Here is a 21,620-nt window from a genome sequence, read left to right on the forward strand (position 1 = left end):
GTGGGTTTGTGTTATGACTCCACAAAGAGAGCAGCAACATCCTGCCGCTTCTACGTCCCGCTTCCTTTTTGTGACTCAGGAAACAAATGATAAATCATGTCTCCCCCTCTACTTGACTTGACTTGACTTGGCACGGCACGGCACGGCACGGCACCGTTTCTTTTGACTTCTCCAGTTATCAACTGATGAAGCTCCTGATTGGAATATTGTACCAATAAAGAAATATTCTTTCCACTTGCTCAAATATGCCGTGACTTCTTCTGACAGGTCCATGATGTCAGACACCTCCATAACTAGAATTATCATGATCGTGGTTTTCTATGGTTTATGAAAAATCCATATTTTCTATATTTTCAGTACGTTCTCTTGTTTCCGACCTTAATTATCGTGTTTGTGATTTGCTTGGTATTAATTATCGTGTTGTAATTTTTGCTTCTTTTTTCTTGGTCTTGTTTCTTCATGTGAAGGATGGAGACGGTCGCTACGTCCGAACAGGTTATTCTTAATGAAGTAGGGAAAGGTTCTGCAGATGTTCGTCAGCAGCCAGATGTGAACATTATTTCGAACCGTCTGGTCTGTGAGATCCCCGACTTTCCCCCTTCCTTTCTTGTCATCGGACAACTTACAAGCTCTAGATTTTAACATTTCCTCTCACGTCTGTAAACGGGAAATGTTGCAGGTGTTTTGGTTTCCGCTGCACAACTTCCTGTTTACTCTCTCCTGCTCTACTTTTCTACCTCATCTGAACCTCAGAAGGACACAGAGTCTCACTTTATTTAAAAAATATTTTAATGCACCATTAATAAAGGGTCCAACGCATTAATACAAGAGAAATATTGCAAATAATATTAAAATAATCATCAAATTAAAGGAAAAACAATAAAAAATAAATGAATGGAAGGTATGTACATGTTTCCTCCGAATGGAGAGAGGAAAAGGAACGACATATTTACAGCTCGGAATCAGTGTGTTTCTACGAGAAACAAACACCTCTACAATATTTACACGTATTTTTATTTTTCTAAATTTTTTTTCCTTTCATCTTTTGTCCTGTAGTAAAGAGGGTTGGTTTGAACTGAAAGGCTTTTTCATTGCAACGAGAAGTATCATACACATTTTTCCTGTTTGGGAGGGAACAAAAACCAAAACAAATTAAAAGTTAAAAGTTTAACATTAAAGTCAAACTTTGGACGGCCACAGCCACGTGAAAAAACAGGGACACGGGTCAGAGACGTCCCTCCGTCTGCAGCCAATCACGAGCCTGCTGAGAACTCGTCCGTCTGTCAGTCAGACACCTTCCACCTGTCGCCAGACAAACGGATGGGAAGAAGGAAACTCGACGCCTCTCGATGACAAAGTGTTTACAGGGAGGGATGTTTGGACAACAGGGGGGAACGATGACACTCCCAAAGAAAATACACACCAGTGCATTCTGGGAAAAGGCCCGCAAACACAAGGGGAGAAAAAAAACACTAAACTAAACCCTTTAAAAACATCTGAAGCGACAAACGCTGTTAAACACTGACCACACATCTTTACGAGGACCTGCAGGAGTTTTGGTGGTAATCATTGCTGGATAAAAAAAACCATAACAAAAACAACAAACTTGCAGAAAAGGTTTTTGCCAACTCTTGAAAAAAGGAGTCTTTCCTTGTAGAAAGAAAACATGAGGACGTCACAGAGGGAGGAACTAAAAGAGACGGAGAGATGCTACGAACAAAAAGGAACACCGACGATAACAGATGCCGACTTCACTTCCCGCCGTCTGGTACTGAACTGCATCTCCAAGAGAGTTTCTGCAGGACGCAAAGTGGGAAGAAAACAACAACAACAACAACAACAAAAGGCCAATTTTATGTTGTGCTGATTCAGCAGCCGTGTAAAAAAACAAAACACGTTTAACTGCAACTGAATTTTCACGGTGAGTTAAAAAAAAAAGAAAAAAAAAAGGCTTCCCTCATCCAGAGCAGGCGAATCAGGAGAGTAACGCTCATGTCACTGTAAGGAACTTACAGCTAATGCAACTAAGTAACGATACCATTAATAACAGCAATAGTAATATTATTACATAATACTATGAAATGAAATAAAAAAAGAAGAAGAAGCTCCAAAACAACCTTCACACTTGGAAAATCTTTGCATAACTGAAGCCCAAATTGATTGAAGTTTATTGACCATAAAATGGCGCCGTTAACGGGCGCTAGTTTTGTCTTTTTTGTTTTTAAAAACCCTGAATTTGTCTGGTTACTCCTGTGCGTCTGTGTGCGGATCTATGACAGGGGGAGGAGGAGAAGGAGGAGGAGGAGGAGGAGGAAGAGGAGGAGGTGACAGTGGAGGAGTGATCCCAGGCTGTAGATTACGAGAAGTGACATAGACATAAAAATACCAGTGTGTATGTTGTTGTTGTTTTTTTGTGTGTTTTTTTTTTAAACGTTTTCATTGTCTTATTTCTAACGGATTGTTGGCATGGAAACAGAAAACCTTTTTTCTGGGTTTACAGGAACTATGTTACGCCATCGAGTCCAACGCCGCCGCCTCCTCCTCCCGTGTCCCGTGTCCCGTGTTGAGGTCACACAAACCCGTCGCACGCTGGCTTCGTGGAACTGAATGAAAAAAAGTGAGCGTGGAAAAGTGCAAGTGTGTGCGTCTCTGTTTCCGAGGACACCGTGAAGCCACCCGGTGGAGCGGCGGGGCGGGGGGGCATCCGGATGGAGGGGGTGGCTTTGTTTTACGAGTTACACTCTGAGGAGGTCGAACCGGGTGGGGGGAGGGGGTGTCGGGGTCTGGCTGGCTGTCGGACAGTGAAAGGAGGGAAGTGTGTCCACTAGTTGAGCGTCCCGCGGCAGTTCTCCGTCCCACACAGACACGGGATCTTGTTGTCCTCCAGGGGGAACTTGTAGTCGTAGGTGATCTCTTCGTTGACGGCGATCGCCTGCTTGGAGTAAATCACGATCTTCTTCTGGGACTCGATGGTGATGACCTTCGCGTAGCAGTTCGGCTGCAGGGGGAAAAAGAAAGAAAAGAAAAGCAGTGAGAGACTGATGGGCGACACGACGGGTCCGGAGACCGACACGACGGGTCCGGAGACCGACACGACGGGTCGCGTGGACTCGGCCGGTTCGGACTCACGGTGCAGCAGTGGTTGATGAAGCGAGCCAGGTTGCCACACTTGGTGGCGTCGATGATGGTGTCGTGGTCCACTCGGAACAAGTAGCTGCTCCCGATGCCCTGCTGCGTGTACCGCTTCTCTCGGTTGTCGGCCACCATCTGGAGACAACAGCAAGAAAAACATCTGCTCAACATACGGGCGTCTGAAAACAGTCGTTATCGTCTTCAACGCAACGACAAAGCGTGACGAGATGAAACCTGAAACCTGAAGCCGGTTTGACGACGTATGGATGAAGAGGTTTGGAGAAGCGGGACTCGTACCTGTCGGATGTTCTGCCCGACGTACTCGATGACCATCTCGTCAGCGGCGATGGGCTCCATGGCGAACAAGCCCCACTCGTGGATCCTGCTGCGGCCAAAACGAAGCTTCTTCTTACGGAACTAAATCAAGAACAGAGAAAATTCGCTTCAATCAAACGTCACGGAGGAAATTTAGAGAGAAAGTAGGTTTCACTGAAGTTAAGAAAAAAAAAAAAAAGGCAGATTTGGAGCTTAAATCAAGTAAATAAACCGATTTAAGTTGATAATTTGTCTGTGAACTGTGTAAACCAGCGCTATAGGAGGATAATGAAGTGACCTTACACACATGCTGATGTGAAACACTGATTCTCTCCACTTATCTCAGTTCAGAATGGCCCACACCCAAAAGTCTGGACCACCACCCTTTTTTATTTTTCTAGGGAGTTTGTGGTGACGGGGAGAAGGTCCAATTCTTGTCTGTATATTCATCACTCGGTGCCGGTACCTTCAGCTGGTTGAGTTTCAGCAGGTCGGAGTCCATGACGGCCGTGGTGCCGATGACGGTGAGGAGGCGGCGCTGCTCCGAACGTCTCTCCGACAGCACCCGGTTCACGCCCTGGCAGCAAACACACCAGAAACACACGCTTCACAAATGTGCCGCTGACCCAACGTGGCTTCATCACGCGGCCTCGAGGAACCGAAGCCGAGACGCAACTCGACCTCGATTAGCAACAAGAGTCAGTGAGAGCGAAGTTCATCCGGGAGGATCGGACGCCAGCTTCTCTTCTGCTTTCAATATGTGAACTAAATTTAGGTTCAACTTTATTACTGCTGACCGTTCATTATGAAACATCACTCAACTAACACGTACAAGAAATCACTGAAGAATTTTCTTTTCTTTCTTATGCCGACATCAGCATTTATAAGTAAAAAAAAAAAAAAAAAAAAAGCCTTAAAAACATCTTAAATTAAAATGTAAAAATGAAAAAGGTAACAAGCAGAAGTATATCTGCAGGATCAACGTGAAACCGTGAGGAAAAGACAAATGTATGGAAACATTTCAAGAACTGATCAAAAAAATATGATAAAAAAATTTCAGGCACATTATAAAGAAAAAAAGCAGCTCTGTCTTCAAGTCCTGAATCTGCTGTGGTTTCCTCATTTCATATTTTCTACACAATTATGCCCCTGACGAAACCAAAAACAAATGATGAACTATAACCCACGCACTGTGTTCAAGTAATAATGATATTAATGATGATAATCCTGACAAACTGAGGAAACTACATCCTTAACTGTTTTAAAAAATGGATTAAACTGTAGATCCTCTGTATCTGTCTGTATTTTAGGTGAAATGGTAAGTAGAGAGTGGAAAGTTGAGCTTGGTTGTCATAGAAACGGTCACTTTAAACAGGGGCAAAAACGTATTTGAAGTGTTGGACAGTAAAATGATGAACTGAAAGGAAAGACAGTGCCATTAAAGGCTAAATGTTTACCGGCAACATCACCGGTAAATGTTCAGGAAAAAGAAAAAGCCCCTTTGTGTCTGAGGAACTTCCTGGTTGATCCGTCAGCTCAAACCACAACGTACAACAAACCACATCCCGGTTCACCTGCAGCAGCTGCAGACTGTGATTAAGATCTGACAAGTCGAAGCCGCCGGGCTGCTTTGATCAAGGATGCCGACTCATGTGGAACAAGGATACAATTTATAATGCGGCTCTAAAACACTATTATATCAAAACAATCAGCCGGGCGCAACTAAAGACTGAGTTCAGTGTTTCCGGAGTAGAAAGTGATGCTTTGTTTCTCCACGAGCACATTGAGAAATCACAAAGCCAGACTGGAAAACTATTCACAGGAATATTCAAGCTTTTCCACAGCAACGCAACTGTTCCCGATTTCCTGTGAAATATCAGCAGGTGTTTGTAGGTCACCTGACTGTCCAAGAGTTTCCACCGGCAGTGTCAGAGAATGACCGCGTCTACGCAGGACGATGACACGCCGTGTGGAAAATCAAAACCGGGAATCATATGAAGGAATATGACTCTGAGTCTTTCTCCTCAGTGTTATTTTATTTTATTTATAGCATTGGAGTAAAGTTTTGGTCACAGCAAAGTCCTGCTGTGACCAAAACTTTACTCCAATGCTATAAATAAAATAATGATTAATAATGACATGAAATGACTAAAGTTGGGAGGGTTGTGAAGATAAAGGTGTGTGAGTGAGAAAAAGAGAATAAGCCAAATTTTTGCCTAAAGAAAAATGTAAATATATGAGAAAAAAGGTCTGCAGTATTTTTAATGGAATTTTAACATAATTGATATGACATAGTGCAATTGTTTTTATGATTGATTAATCTGTTGTTGGAAATACTCACTTCTATATTAATGCAAATAAACTTTCAAAAAAAGAGATGATTTTAATTAAGGTTTCTTTTCATAAAACTGCTCACAAGTAATTCTGGAAAACTTAAAACTACTCTGTAAAGTTATGTGTTGGAAGTAATGGAAGCAGAAGATGGGGAGTTTTGTTTATAATATACTGTATTTTTCGGACTATAAGGCGCACCGGATTATAAGGCGCATTAAGCAAAACAACACAGTGCGGTAAATCAAACTTTCCACTTCCGTACCATTGATTCATCGGTGTTGAATTCTTTGCGGCTCTATTCTCATGTTCTGCTGCGTAGATAATTGCTTGGAGTTTGAAACCCGTTTCGTAAGCATGCCTCTTAACAGGTGCCATTTTTGGAGTCCTTTTACGTACACACAAATGTCCTGTAATATAATGTTGAAGCACTCGTTATATTACGTATAACAAGTGGAGGGGGTAAGCGTACTAAATACTGTTCTCTGATTGGTTTATTGTAGCTAACGCATACTCCTCCCATGAATGCACTTTTAGTTCAGACATTACATTCCTGTTACGGGCCGATCAGGCGGTGACCCGGCCGATCAGGTGGTGACCCGGCCGATCAGGCGGTGACCCGGCCGATCAGGCGGTGACCCGGCCGATCAGGTGGTGACACATCGTACCGTAACGCTCCGAATATCCACTGAGCGGAGCGGCTTCGTTGCTTCCCAAAGTCATACTTACACATTTCGACAGATTTTTGAGCGCATTGTACCACATAAAATCGATCAATAAGCACAACAAGTAACCATACATAAGGCGCACTGTCAATTTTTGAGAACATTTAAGGATTTTAAGTGCGCCTTATAGTCCGAAAAATACGGTAGTTAAACTATCAGTTACCGAGTCATATAACTACACGTGTAAAACGTGACGATGCGGATGGTTAAAAGCTGGAACAGTCACTTTATTATCGCACACGTCCATCAACTTCCTCATTTTTTTTCTCAAACCCTAAAATGACCAATTCAACGGCTGCGAGCAAACAGCTCGTATCTCCTGTTCAGTTCAGCTCCTCTGAGTTGTTGTCAAGCATCATAACAGTTGATAATAACAGTAGATCCATGGAAGATTGTTTATGGAGCCAGATGAGACCCGGCCAGTCATTTATTCCTACAACATGGTATCTGGAACCACCTTCGGATTCCTTTACTAGTTCTTGTTTTTTTTTTAACCACAAAATAATAATAATAATAATATAAAGTTTTTGATAAAAGGCAACTCAAATTTATGCTACAAACACAAACTCCAAGATATTTAATGACTTGGCCCCTAAAAAAAGACCAAATCCTGACTTTCCATGTCTGAAACAGCCTTTTTGAACGCTGTACAAAAACCGGTTTAAGACTGGGACCGACCAAATTAATTTAAAAGTGAGTTTGCTGCTGTTTAAATGAACGGAAAAAGGAACTCCTGCAACGCAACGCAGTGCAAGAAAAACCCAAATCCAGGTTTACTAAATAAAAGTGCGAGTGTGCCTACCGAGCTGTCGACATTCTCCACTTCCCGTATGACCTGCTCGGGCAGGTCCAGGTCCAGGTAGACGTCCTTCTCCTTGCGGCTGATGGCGTAGTATCCTTCGCTGCGGGCGCAGCCGGTCACGTGCTCGCGAAGCTGCGCGTCCGCGTTCTTCTTTTTACGGCGGGGGTTCGGCAAATTGGTCGGTGCAGCTCGAGGGTCAAGGCCAACAGCACAGAACCAAACACCGATTCCAAAGACAACAAATGTCATCGATCCAAAAGGTTTCTTATCAATTGGAAATAAGATATTGTGTGAAATAAACCGGCAAACAAAAGGTAGTCATAAACAGAAAGGATATTGGTATGGCTGACCCAGTGGGTGTCGTTGAGCCAATCAGAGCTGTGGTTGTCCTGCAGCAGCTTCTCGTACGTCTTCTTCAGCAGCATCAGGTCTTCGCCGTCCAGACCGGAGTTCCAGATGTCGTACAGGATGGTCATCTGCTCGAACTCGCTGCGGCTCTCGAACTTCATGGCCGGCAGCCCCAGCGCCAAGGCGGGTTTGGGCCAGCGCTGCGACGTGGTCACGCCGGCCTCCTGCAGAAACAGGCGCTCGCTCTTCCTCACCACCTCGTCCTCGGTGTCCGAGCTGGACAGCTCCCCGGACTCCAGCTCCTCCACGTCCACGTCTTCTTCAAGATCGGGCTCCTGTCGGGGGGGAGTGGGGGAATCCATCATTGTGTTTTAGCTTCTAGCCTGTTTACACTAATATCTTGTCAACATAATGTCCCATAAAGATGGTCAGACGACAGGTAACATCGTTATTGGATAGTCTCAGTCATCTGGTCCACAAAAGTATTCAGGGGTAATGGCTTGCTATCTGAATTGATGCATTATATGCAGAATCGGCACTTTTAATGGACTATAACATACATTTTCCAAACATTTAATGAGGCAGCTCTGAGATCTGGTGCTGAAATCAAGCACAAGAGAAGAGCTGCTTCAATCTGCCTGCTTCGGTTCAGGAGATGACGACGACCGGTCGATTAGAGACTGTGTGATTGTTTTGCAGCAAACTGTAATTAAAACCTGTTGTTTCTTTACCGGAAAACAAACATCACGAGTATGTGTCACCATTATGGAAAGCTAAGAGTCAACCGACAGTTGAGTCACATTTCTATTGTGACATTGCCGCAAACGCAACTCAAGACATCCACAAACATTTACAGGAACAGACTAAAGATGTCACGCACCTCCAGTTTCCGTTTCCTTTGTTTCTTTCCGGGCTGCTCCTTTTGTTTTTTCGTGTGATGCACCTCAAGGTTCTCTTTGTCTTTCCTCCTCCTCTTTTTGCTCTTGTCCTGGTCAAGTTCAGAACCTTTGCCAATCAGATTCTTCTTCTTGGATGATGGAGACCCAGCGACGGCCGGGCCCGTATCCTCAGAGTCACACAGCACTCCCACCGCAGACACGTATTCTCCCGTGTCTCCCCTGGACGGCAGCGCCTCCCCAATGACCTCCTCCGGTGCTTCCAGCACCCCGGAGATTGCGTTGAGGTCCGCTGGGAGCAAGACAGAAGAATCTTGCCTGGAGGAAGTCCTTTTGCCGGGTGTTGCTGGGAGAACGGGCGGTTTGCAGTAGTTGTGCTCCATGAGGACGATAACACCCCCTGGAGTCATAACCAGAGCCAGTGACTCCGGGGAGAAGAGATCCTCCTCCATCTTCTGCTCCTCCGCTTCATCGGATGTCTCCGTCTCCTCCGAGTCCCCGGCATCGGGGTCCATTTTCAAGGCTACGTCAGCCAACACGGACAGGTCGGCGGTGGAAGCGGAGGCCAGCTGCAGGAGGCTGGACGCTCCCAGCTGCTCCCTGAGTCTCAACCTCTGCTCGTTCTCTTCCTCGCCCTCGTCTTCCTCTCTGAGGGAGTGACAGGAAGAAGCAGACAAGCTGGATGTCCGAGGCCGGCCTCTGGACCGCTTGTTGACGGAGGGCGGCGGCGGAGCCTCCTCGAAGGCCATCCGACACATGGAGGCGTGGTCCAGCGGCAGGTTCTGCACCGTGCGGCAGACCATGACGGGAAGAGCGGGAGATCTGGGAGAGTCTTTGCCCCGTTTGCCGGGGGATTTGATGGGCGTGGTCTGAGGGGAGACGGGGAGTCCCTTTCTGGACTCCTCAGAGTCGGGTGTTCGTCCGGACGGGGGCACGATGAGGGCGTTGGCTTCACCCGGTTTGGAGGCGAAGGGGAGCAGCTGGATGCCCTGACTGGGCCGAGCTGAGGGGGCAGCGGCGACGGAAGAGTCTGGAAGCCGGCCGAAGACGAGCGCAGATTCGCCCGCGAGCTGCGACGGAGAAGGCGGCGCAGTCGGCAGCTGCGTTTTGCCGTCGTTCTCGTCTGTAGAGAACGAGACCGTCTTCCTGCGTTTCTTGAGAGGCGGCACGAGAACGATGGGGGACGAAGGGCGCGGGTACGGCGGAGACGGAGGATGCTTGGTGGGCGCTGCTGTTGCGTCGGCCTTGCTGTCCTTCGTATCACCTACAAAAAAAAGAGAAGAGATTTCAAAGGCCGATCCAAACTAAACATAAAGCTCAGCTTTTGCCTTCTTTGTTGATATGCATTCGTTAATGACACGGATAAGAACCTCTGACTGACCTGTTCTGATCTGAGTCTTTGGAACAGCTGCTGCGTTGTTTTCCCTGAAAACAACAACAACAGAGCAACAATTCAGCAACAGAAGAAAAAAAACATGAAAAACATTCAGTGATGTGATGTTGAGAAAAATGTTGCACCGGTCATCCTCTTTCTCGGTCGTGCTGTCCATGGTGGACTCATCCATGCTGTCCGGCCCTTCGCTCTCAGCCCGCTCTCCTTCCTCCTCATCCTCATCATCAGAAGAGGAAGAAGAAGAGGATCCTGAGGATGAAGAGCCTTCAGAGGACGAGGAGAGGCTTTCGTCATCACTGTCGGCACTAAGGCCATCATCTTAAAAAAGAAAAGAAAAAGAAAATGGGTCTCAGTTCTGATTCAATGAAGGTATTCAGAGAAATAAAGACACTGTAATGGGATTACTGGTGGTGCTTTACCATCAGATTCCTTTTCACTTTCCTCTCCTTCCTCATCCTCCTACACACGACAAAAGGTTTGTTGTTACAACACTAAGAGATCACTGTGAAATGCTGCCATCTAGCTCACAAGAAGAATGATCACACTTGTTAATATCAAAATGTTCACACAAGTGCAATAAAAACATCCACATGCTTCATGGATCAAACGTTGTTATTAGTTTCTATAATGTTCAGCCTGCTATTTGATGAATAATTCAAATTTTAATTCAAATAAAAACAACCCTGCACCTTTTCAGTGGAGGAGCCATCAGATGTTTCCTCTCCCTCGCTGTCGAGCTCCCAGGGTTTACGATTCCTCGGCTTCTTTTTCCTCCTCTTGTTGTCCCTTTCGGCTCCGTGACGGTTTGCTTCGGGCATTCTCCCATCGGCCGCTGCAAAAGGACAACGGCTTCAGAGTTACACGGAGCAGGCCGATGAACGCGACCCTTCTTCTAAAGGTTTTTAACATCAGCTGAGCAAACCTTCGTCGTCCTCGTCTGGTGGCGTCGAGGGTCGCGGCCTCTTCATGTCTCCCTCGTCGAGCTCCAGAGGATCTTTCCTTTTCACCTGCTCAATTGGATAAAAGACATTTCTTTGAAAAATCTGTGAAATTAAGCAAAAAATGGCCTTCAAACTCTTGACAGAATACCAAACACTCCTGCATTCAATAAAACTCACCATAAACTATGTTCATATTAGATGTATTCTGGGCTCCTGACATCATAAACACTAAAAGTGTCATTTTAATCCAGAACTAGGCCTCATAACACATATTTCTAATTGATGCTGGTTAGTTGAGCTGGCCAATTATTTAGCACAAAAGTCTTTCTTCATCCGCAAAAAAAACATTTATTCATTTATTATTTATTTCCATCAGATTTTCCCTGAATGTTGTGAACCCATTGACCCCTTCTTCTTCTTCTGTGGTGTGATGGCACATGAATGGAGAATTAGCACCACCAACAGTTTATTTCGAGGCATATACTCTATAAATATATATTTATATATATATTTCTCCGTAGCTGTAACTGAAGCGTATGAATATACTCAGAGGTGTAGGTCATGTTTTAAATTTAGATGTACAGCGGTGTCCTGCTTTTACCTTGAAGGAAGGCAGTCGCAGTGCTCCGCGGAGAGAAAAGCCCTCCACGCCGCCACTCTTCGCCCAATCCACGAGCGACGTGAGAGGTTCCCGCGGACGGTTGACCTTTTCCTCTTTCTTCTCATCGTCCCGTAAGGCGGACACGCCCCGAACCATCGTCTGGAACGGCTGGAAAGAGGAAAACAGTTATGGTTTGAAACAGGTCAAACACAGGCACCTGATCTTTGTTCTGCCCTTTCCATTTATTTAATAATCCTTCTTTTAACATAGTTATCTGCTGCATGACTGCTTGTTACTGAGAACGAGGAAGACGAGGTATGCTGTTGTGAAATGGTCACAATATGTAGATAGATGATAGTGAGTCCTCAAAGAAAACACTTTTTTCAAGTTCTCTTGGCATTGATTAAACCGCCCCAAAAAAATCATATCTTTTTGTCAAAATTACAAAAAACTTCAATGCTTTTAAAGTTCCTTCGATGTGACTCCACACAGCTGCTTTCAGTCAATACACGCAGATCCATGAAAATGCAAATTAGTCTCCACTTCTGTGGGTCGATAAAATGAAAAGTTTGAACCCCACAAGTTGTGGGATTTGTTCTTTAGGTATGAAATGTATGAAACCTTAACATGTTCACAGTATGTGAGTCTACTAGCATATAAAAAAAAGAAAAGAAAAGAGGATAGAGTTGCTTACATTCACACAAAAAGCCCAAGCAGCAGCCCCATCCGTGTTGGGATGAGCCTTCCTTACCTTGGCCTTGGTCTCCTTCCTCTCCCACCACTCGTCAAAGGTGGCGAACGCTACGTTCTCCACCATCTTGCGGTTGAGGTCCCTCTGCATGATGTTCTTCATTTCCTGGATCAGGGTGGCCAGGGCCATCTGCACCGTGGCCTCGTGCGGATTCTCCGCCAGCATGGACATCTCCTGCCCCGCGGCCCGGTACCCCTCCTCGTCCCCGGGAAGCATGGTGCCGTAGCCGGGAGGGGGCATGTACGAGGGGTAGTGTGGAGGTAAGACGTGTGGCGGCCAGCCGGTGTGGGGGGGCGGGATGCTGTGGTGCGGAGGGGGCGGTATCTGAGTGCCGTGGGGGTCGGGGTAGGCGTAGGGCATGTGGGGCGGCATGTAGCGGTGGTCTTGGTCATAATGAGCGCCTGCCCCGCTGCCTTCTTGGTCCATGTAGGGGTGGTGTGCGTGAGGTGGGGGCATGGCGTGGAGGTGGTAGGAGGAGTAGTCCGCGGTAGCCGCCTCGCCCGGGCCGGGGGTCCCGTTGGACGACGACATGCGCAGCTGGTGCAGGCGACTCAGCATGTGGGTCTGCATTTGGAAGGACATGGGGGTCCCGCCGCTGTACTGGTTCATCAGCTCCATGGAGGTGGCGTAGTCGTACATGTGGTGGGGCATGGGAGGAGGATACTCCGGGTGCAGCTCCATGTGGGGAAGGGGAGGGATCCCTGGCGGAGGCGGGGGCTGGAGGGAGTAGCCAGGGGGAGGCGGAGGGGGCAGGTGAGGAGGGTAGGAGGGAATGGGAGGGTGCATGGAGGTGCCAAAGTGCTGTGAAGAGTCAGGTGGGGGTGAAGACGAGGGGTCCGTCGATTGCGACGGCATGGCGGCCTGAGACGAGGATGGCGAGGATCCTGAGGGGACTGATGGCTGGTGGGCGTTCACCGTCGTTATGGCGGTGGTCTCCTCCTCCTCGTCAGAGATCTCCATGTCTTCCCCCGAGGAGTGAGGGGAGGCCTGGAAAGAAAACAAGAGAGTTTACTGTTTGAAGTCGGGACGCCGTCCACGAGTTTAATCAGCATCCACATCGGTAACCACACTGAAAGAAAGATCACTCAGGAAGACAGAAATAGACAGAAAAATAACAACAAAGGAAAACTAGAACATAAACATCACGCTGAGACTGAAACCAGGATGTTAATCTTGGTGTATTTAATACCTTTTTACTTTCTACTACTTACTTACTTACAAAAGTACTGATCGTACCTGACTCTGCCCATTGTAAGGTGGTGTGCGTGCGCCCGTCCTGCTCCGTGCGTCAGCTGATCCCGCCTGTGAAGACTCATCCTGCAGAGCACCGGTCCCAGCCAGGCTGCCCTGGGGTTGGGGCTCCTCTGGGGGGAGGATGTGGGGGGAGTACGTGGAGGACGGTGGCGTGGCAGCTGGAAGTACAGTAGGACTCTTCCTACCGTCTCCTCCTTTCCCCCGTTTCCTGCCTCTGTGACCATCTCTGTCTCTTTCCCCTTTCCTCCTGTGGTCCTTCTCCCCGTTGTCCCCCACCTGCTCCCCCGCCGCCTCACCTGGCCCTCCTCTTCGCTCCGCTCCCTCCCCGCTCCTGCCCCTCTGCTTCTCCTCTTTCCTGTCTTCCTCGTCTTCCTCGTCGGAGGCGAGGAAAGAAAATTTCGCTTTTTGTTCCTTCAGGAGCATCTCGATTCGCGAGTCGAGACTGCTGCTGTGGTAGACAAACGGTAAGCTCTCATTGGTGGAGTCCGGCTCGGGGGAGGAGTCCCGTTGAGGAGGCGGCGGGGAGCTGGAGGAAGGGGGAAGATGGTGGGGGAGGGAGGTGGAGGAAGGGGAGTTCGAGGAGGAAGCAATGGAGGGGTTGGGTGGGGAAGAAGGTGGGGGCGTCTTGGGCGGGGCAGGTGGGGTGCTGGGACGGCGTTTGGGCTTCGTCCATTGCTCCTCGCGGGCCGGACTGTCCTGGTTGAAGTCCAGCGTTCCCAGTGTCTCAGCGACGGCCGCTGCAATAACGGAAGCTGGCGGGAGAGGAGGTGGTGGTGGGGGGGGCGGAGGCAGAGCGCTGTGGTGACCAGCATGGTAGTCTTTGTCAGCACCTGCCGAAGGCGGAGGGCCCCTGTCCGCAAGGCCCGGGCCTCCTAGACGAGTGGAAGCGTCCAATCCCTGAGGAGGGGTCGGGGCGGGCTCTTTGGAGGAGGAGTATCCCGAGTACGACGACGGGGGAGGAGACATGCTGTTGGAGGAGGAGCGGTGGGAGTTGGAGTTGTATCTGGGGTCGGAGCTGTTGGGGAAGTCGCCGTCTCTCTCCCGGTCTCTGTCTCGGTCTCTGTCTCGGTCCCGGTCGTGGCTGCTCCTCCTGCGGCTGCCGCTGCCGTGGTGGTTGTGGGAGTGGTGGTGGTTGCGGTGTCTCTGGTGGCCGTGTTCGCCCGACCGGGAGCCCAGGCTGTCTCGCCGGTACGCCCGGTCGTCCCTGCGCTCTGAGTGGTGGTGGGAGTGATGGGAATGGTACTTTGAGGAAGAGTTTGTTTCTTGCTGGTGATGGTACGACGAGCGTCTGGAACCGATGCCCGCCGCCCCGTACCGCCCGCCCGACTCTCTTTCACGGTCCCTCTCCCTGTCCGACATCGGGGGCTGATCGAATTGGTTGGCGAGGGGCGGCGGAGGCATCGAGGAGTGGTGCGCCATGTGTGGCCCGGGGCCTCCGACATTGGGATAGGGGGGGTAGCACGGCGGCTCGTTGGGACGGTACGCTGGTGTCGGGGGAAACATGGGGCGACCTCGGTGGTACACCGAAGGCTCCTGTGCATCATCGGAGTAGCGCGACACTTTGTACCCTCCGACGGTGGAGGACACGGCGGAGGATGAAGATGAGGAAGGTAACATGTCCTGGGGAGGATAGCCGCTGCCCAAAGTGCCGGTATTATAGCCAGTATGTCTGCAAAACAGAGACATGACACAGACTCAGTTATAATTTAGTTGAGTGACATTCACAACCGTTAAAATATGCTGCTGCCATGCAGATTGTTAAACGGTCCGGTGGGCTGATGGGTGAGTCACAGCTGAACCCAGAGCTCACCAGACGGTTACAGAGGATGACCCGCTCCATTTTAAAAGACGACTTCCACCCTTTATGTGGTGAATTTCAACTTCTTCCGTCTGGACGGAGGATTTTTAGGTCCAAGGTGTAAAACAAAGCGTGACAGGAACAGCTTTGTTCCAGCTACATGTGTTCATACGAACAAGTCCCAGCTCCTTTTGCACATATATATTTTAGCCTTTGGTACCTTTTTATGACAGTGGTCATTAATTGTTGTGACTTGTATTACTGTTTATTACTCTTGATTCATGAAGCCTTTGACTCCATTTGTGCTTGAATATTGTCACTATTGTTTTTAAATGTTTGCCTTCTTTTTCACTGCAAAACAAATCTACCTCCGGGTACAAATAAAGTAACCTGAACCTGAACTGTGGATTCAGTACAGCTTTCTCTTCCAATCTCCCAATACGGGTTGATTAAAAGCACAGAAATCAAAGCAGATGACATCATAAATAGCGCAAAGCCTTTAAATGCTACCATACTAATTTACGTTCATTCAACGGATATGTAACTTCAGAGCTTTATTAAAAACTATATTTGAATTTGGCTTCATCCCCCAGTTTCATTAGCTGCTTTCATCTCTGCTATGAACAAGATAATACAAAATTAGTCTTGCAATCTAATAGCAGAAAACATCACTGCAGCAAAGAACCAAGGAGCAATTCTCTTCTCTATGAAAGCCAAGACAACAAAATGATTATGAAAACACTGAAGATTTAACTATAATTCACTAAATAACAGACAGGAGTTATATTTTTCTTTGCGTCACGATAATATAATGTTCTGTATCAACAGCTTACCTGCTGCCAGTGTAGCCTGAGTCCTGTGAGAAGGGAGTTCCAGATCTGGAGCTGTAAGGTGTTCCTCCGCCGCCCTGAGAGGAAGCGGAGGAGCCGGGGGTGTAGGTGCCGGCCATGGAGGAGGGGGGGGTGTCCAGACGCTGATCGTCTGCAGAACCAGGTGTGACGCTCCCCGACGTGAGGGCCTGGACCCCCGCTGCCAACACAGCAAGTTCACTGGAAAGCCTCCGCCGGATTTCCGACGACTATGCAGAAAAACAAAACACACAAAATAGTCTAGAATTCAGAACATTAAGAGTGTATAATTAATAACAATACTGACTAAACACTCAAATTGCATCTTCATGCACATTCACATATAAGACGTTAGATGATGATTAAACATCTGAAGAGAGGATTTTGCAGTGACGGTACCGTGTCGGGCTGCGGCTGCGGCTGCGTTGGAGCCGGAGGCTGCAGCCTGTCGGTCAAAGCTTTGCCTCCCAGAGGTACCGTCTGAGGAGTGTAGGACCCGTTCACTAACAGGTCATAATACTTCTGCCTCTGTTGGCCTGCACAGAAAAAACAAAAGTCACAGAAAGATAAATGCAGGAGGTGAAATGAGCTCAGCGCAGATGTAAACTGTACCCACTTCAAATTATTGTAATTTTTTTTTTTTTTAGGTTTAACTGCCTACAATAAGGGATCGCTCATGTTATTTCAGTCTCCTTCGCTTGTTGGTTAGTTTATTAGTGAGCAGGTCTTCTCAAAACCCAGTCAACAGATTTCAATTAAAATTTATGAGGAGTTAGGGAAGTAAAACAACTTTTGCGTGGCTGCAGATAAAGGAACTGCAGGACAGGGTACGCATAAACACGTCTAATATTTCCTCATTAACTAAAGATCTTTATAAAAGGAAATAAGATGCTTATAACAACCATCTGCTACGTTTTCAGTTTGTATAAATTGGCCAGATTTTTTTCAATGTCTTTGGTAGGAAATAAACCGTTTAAAAGCAAATTGTTTCATGTTTATTCTTTTTTCATATTTGTCATTAAACTTTGTCAAAAGCATCAACCAGCTCATGTTAAAGATCCCTCAGTGGGCATGTTGGAGCTCACCTTTTATATCCAGCTGAGCATGAATGATGTTCCCCATGACAGAGGTGTTGTGCAGCTGCTTGACCGTGTCCTTGGCTCCTCTGGTGCTGGTGAACAACACCCTGGCCAGGCCCAGGTGCTTCCTGGTCTTGGGGTGGAACAGGATCTCCATCTCCTCCACCTCCCCAAATTTGGCACACATTTCTGCCAAGAAGGGCTCCTTGATGTTGTCATTGAGTCTAGCAAAGGTCACCTCCTTGAGAGGTATGGGACCCACGTAGAACTCATCAAGCTGTAAGGAAAAATTAAAAGATGAGGGGGAAGATCTAGAGATGAAGCTACTCAAGATGTGTAAAATGAACACAGACCATCAAGTCTCACCTTAAACTTGGGCACCGGCAGCGACAGTTCTGTATACCTGGACCATAATCTTCGGGGTCGAGGGTCCCGCAGATCCCCCACGGGCGGAAACCCAGAGTCCTGGAGAAAAAAACAAAACATAGGTTTCTCAAAGATAAAACCTGCGGCAGGAACACAATTCATAAAGACACAAGTGAAAAATCAACTCACTGGCACACTGAAATGCACTCCATCATATCTGTAGATTTTCTGTGTGACCCGCCTGATGGCCGGGTCCTGGACGAGTTTGTAGCTCTTCCACTGCAAACTGACAGCTTTTTGTGTTTCTGCCCCACTGTCTGGATCCATCCTACAACTGAGAGGGAAACAGAAAAGTACAAATTACAGACAATACAGAAGCTAAAAAAAAAATCCCATCTGACCACAGGGGAATGCAGCTTTGACAAAGTAGAAGGGGGAGGGGGGTAGACTGATCTGAAATGCTGTAAATTCAGGGGTTATAACACTTCAGGGCGACATCCCAGAACCGGAGCACCACGGCTTCATTATAATACTGTTGGTTGCTATTATTTGCACAGCAGATAAAGCATCTTTTAAAATAGTTACTGTGATAAGACGTGTCCTCAAAAATGAGACAATCTATAGTTCCTAAGTGTTTGATCTGCCCACCACCTCCTCCACCTCCACCTCTACAGGAACCACCTCCTCCACCTCCTCTACAAGAACCACCTCCTTTACCTCCTCTACAGGAACCACCTCCTCCACAGGAACCACCTCCTCTACAGGGACCACCTCCTCTACAAGAACCACCTCCTCTACAGGAACCACAGGAACCACCTCCTCCACCTCCTCTACAGGAACCACCTCCTCCACCTCCTCTACAAGAACCACCTCCTCTACCTCCTCTACAGGAACCACAGGAACCACCTCCTCCACCTGAACCACCTCCTCTACAGGAGCCTCTACAGGAACCACCTCCTCTACAGGAACCACCTCCTCTACCTGAACCACCTCCTCCACAGGAACCACCTCCTCCACAAGAACCACCTCCTCTACAGGAACCACCTCCTCTACAGGAACCACCTCCTCCACAGGAACCACCTCTTCCACCTGAACCACCTCCTCTACAGGAACCTCTACAGGAACCACCTCCTCTCCAGGAACCACCTCCTCCACCTCCTCTCCAGGAACCACCTCCTCCACCTCCTCTCTAGGAACCACCTCCTCCACAGGCCGAAGTGGATCCTGGTGTTTACAGATGAAGTCGACTTGAGGTAAAAGAAGCGCGAGCTGCGCCACAGCTGTCTGGTGAAGTGTTTTTAGGGTGGAGGGGGTGGTGCCTTCCCGAGGAGGGAAGTGGTGGGTTGTCAGGCGGAGGTGGGGGTCAGGTGGAGGTGGTTGTCAGGTGGGGGTGGGTTGTCAGGTGGGGGTGGGTTGTCAGGTGGAGGTGGTTGTCAGGTGGGGGTGGGAGGTGGTTGTCAGGTGGAGGTGGTTGTCAGGTGGGGGTGGGTTGTCAGGTGGAGGTGGTTGTCAGGTGGGGGTGGTTGTCAGGCGGGTTGTCAGGTGGAGGTGGTTGTCAGGTGGGGGTGGTTGTCAGGTGGAGGGGGTTGTCAGGTGGAGGTGGTTGTCAGGTGGCTGAGCTGCTCGTGCTGTCACAACAATGATCAGCGTTACGTCACTGGACGGAGAGTTGAGCTAGCAGCCCGCTGCTAACAACGGCTAACCAGCAAAACGCAAAGAAAACTGCGCTTTCCGACGTCGAGGCGCGTTTCCCGCTAAACGCGATTAATCCGGGTTGAGACATAAACCGGAAACACGGTATCACCGGAGACTCTCGAGCCAGAAAACGTGGACTAACGTTTAATTGCATTCTCGCCTTAGCTAGGTGCAGGTGAACGTTAGCCCGTGGCTAATGCTAACTAGCTTCAACGTCCAAGTTGAACTGTTGTCGAGTCAGAAACGTTCCGCCGGTGAATTCACGGTGTTCACGGAATTCACGGAGCCGACTTGTTCTGCCTCTCGGTTCAGCCTAAATTCAGACCCCCTCTTCGTAAACCTACTGCCCGCTCATCCGAGAGGAGCCACCCCGCCGCTCCAGCGGAGGAAGCCGCCGCCAGGCCCGGGAGACGGGCGAGGAAAACACCGGAGCCCGCCGGACCGGGACGTCTCCGACCGCCCGTTACAGCAAAAGCGACGAGCTCAAACGGTCCCGCTACCATTCCGGTAGGTCGTCGAGGCGGCGACGCGCCTCTCGCGGCGACCAGGACGTCGTTTTCTCTTTAAAATCCAAATATTGTTGAGAGAGCGGCCATCGCGTAACCAACCTGAGAGCCTCGCCTGTTCGCCATCAGTGTGTGTGCCAATGCAGCCTACGATTACGGACCGGCACTTTCCCCTCAAAACCCCGAATACTAAAAAAAATAATAAAAAAATGGGAGAAAGAGTCGATCAAAAAATACCAAGACTACAATCAAAATAAAAGTTATTTTGACAAAATAGATTACCGTATTTTATTTATTGTAAAATTTCTATAGTTTAAGAAATATGTTTGAATCTGCTTCTACGATCCTAAATCGAGAAAAGGGATCAGAGCTCCCCCTACAGGCTCAATGCGGTAGCACTGCTCGACCGACTTTTCTGTTCGCTGCTGCCTTTCACTGAACCACTTAAACTGCACTGGAACTTTTATCCTATTTTTTTAATTTTTTTTTTTAGCTTGCTTGGTGTTTTAATAATTGTTTTTAATGTTTTAATCACTGTTCTTAATTGTTTTTCTTTTGCCTTATGTTTTGATGCGTTTAATGGTTTTGTGAAGCACTTTGAATGACCTGTTTGTTGGAATATGCTATACAAATAAACTTGCCAAATAAACTTACTATTCTTGGGACCCATTTTAATTAGTTCAGAATAAAGACAATTTTTTGAAAATCTATCAATAATAAGCCACAAATCTCAAAAGTTAGAAGAGAAACATCCACCTGTTAAAATGTAAAATAGTTTTCCACTGGAGAGCACTATTAAATTGTCATATATTCTTCTGTCTAAGAGTGTGGCAATCTTTTAGACATTTTATATTATTTTCCCCCCCAAAATAATAAACGGGTGACCCAAAGAGTCTTACAATAAACCATTATAAAGGTTGTAATGTTTAGTTTTTGTTGACACTGTTTAAGAGAAGTGTTGATTCCAACTGTACAACTTTATTTTGTTGGTTTCAGTTTGTGATGCTGTTGAATTGTGTTGTGTTCTAATAAAACAAGTGTTTTATTACTTTAATCCTCCCATTTATATTAATGGGAGTGAGATAAATGGAAATACCTGCCTACTTTTCTGCTAAATTCACTAAATTTTCTCATGGAGTTTATTCTGGTTTTACCGTGTCTTTAAATAAAAATTTTTTTTTTTTTTTTTAGAAAAAATAGAGCAAGGGGCCGACTGATATTTGACCAAAAACACATCATCCACAGGAACCATACAGTTGAATCAACACCTGCATTTATAACCGTCATAAAGATAGAAGTTACTGCATCAGTTTTAGTTAAATGTATGTCAATTAAAATGGCTCCTGAGTCTATTTCTGCAATATGAAGATTTCCTAAAGTATCTTCATTCTGTACCAACAGTGTAATTCCAGGCAACACACTGGCACTAAAACTGTTAAGTCAGACTTTATTGAACTTGGTGGCAGGGTCCAGACTGCAGTTGTGGTTTTGTTTTTAAAGGATTGCATAACTTAAAAGAATATGAATATAAATATAAATATATATATCCTCATATTTCTTAGTTGGAATCAGAAGTTTGATTATTGTAAAAAAAAATCTTCTGGCCAGACAGGATTACTGTATCTATCTATTTCAGCGTAGCAGGAGACGACCTCACTGATGTAACTGAATCTAGTTGGGAGACTGCTGACACAATCTACAAGTTAAATTTAGCATTAAGCCCCCCCCCCCCCCCTCTTCTGCTGCCTGTTTTGAGCCTCACTCTTTCATCTAACTCGCATCAAGAGGTCCATATCAATTTCCATGTCGTACACAACTATTTTACGACCCCCCAGCCAA

The 21,620-nt window shown here is 47.3% G+C and overlaps 1 protein-coding gene across 2 annotated transcripts; it reads right to left on the bottom strand.

Annotated features, from left to right (window-relative positions):
• Positions 1–2,554: 2,554 nt before the first annotated feature.
• Positions 2,555–19,900, bottom strand: setd1a (SET domain containing 1A, histone lysine methyltransferase). 2 transcript variants are annotated; one of them, XM_069717469.1, is made up of 21 exons: positions 19,884–19,900; positions 17,770–17,914; positions 17,581–17,679; positions 17,221–17,491; positions 16,535–16,671; positions 16,121–16,365; positions 13,472–15,158; positions 12,236–13,222; positions 11,485–11,652; positions 10,865–10,985; positions 10,632–10,774; positions 10,362–10,401; positions 10,068–10,260; positions 9,931–9,974; positions 8,534–9,813; positions 7,643–7,988; positions 7,306–7,487; positions 3,914–4,024; positions 3,430–3,549; positions 3,130–3,267; positions 2,555–2,998 (listed from the first exon to the last, which is right to left on the bottom strand). In XM_069717469.1, exons 2-21 carry the CDS (start codon positions 17,905–17,907, stop codon positions 2,825–2,827), a joined length of 6,624 nt encoding a protein of 2,207 aa, XP_069573570.1. In that variant the 5' UTR covers positions 17,908–17,914; positions 19,884–19,900; the 3' UTR covers positions 2,555–2,824. The 2 variants fall into 2 exon arrangements, with proteins under 2 accessions (XP_069573570.1, XP_069573572.1); XM_069717471.1 differs by lacking the exon at positions 19,884–19,900 and adding an exon at positions 19,620–19,862 and having other exon boundaries at positions 10,865–10,949.
• Between the last annotated feature and the right edge of the window lie 1,720 nt (positions 19,901–21,620).

Source organism: Brachyistius frenatus, unplaced genomic scaffold (genome assembly GCF_029030835.1).
Source record: "Brachyistius frenatus isolate BFR_SWC_R1_liver_20210118 unplaced genomic scaffold, ASM2903083v1 Contig_176, whole genome shotgun sequence".
Classification (NCBI taxonomy): domain Eukaryota; kingdom Metazoa; phylum Chordata; class Actinopteri; family Embiotocidae; genus Brachyistius; species Brachyistius frenatus.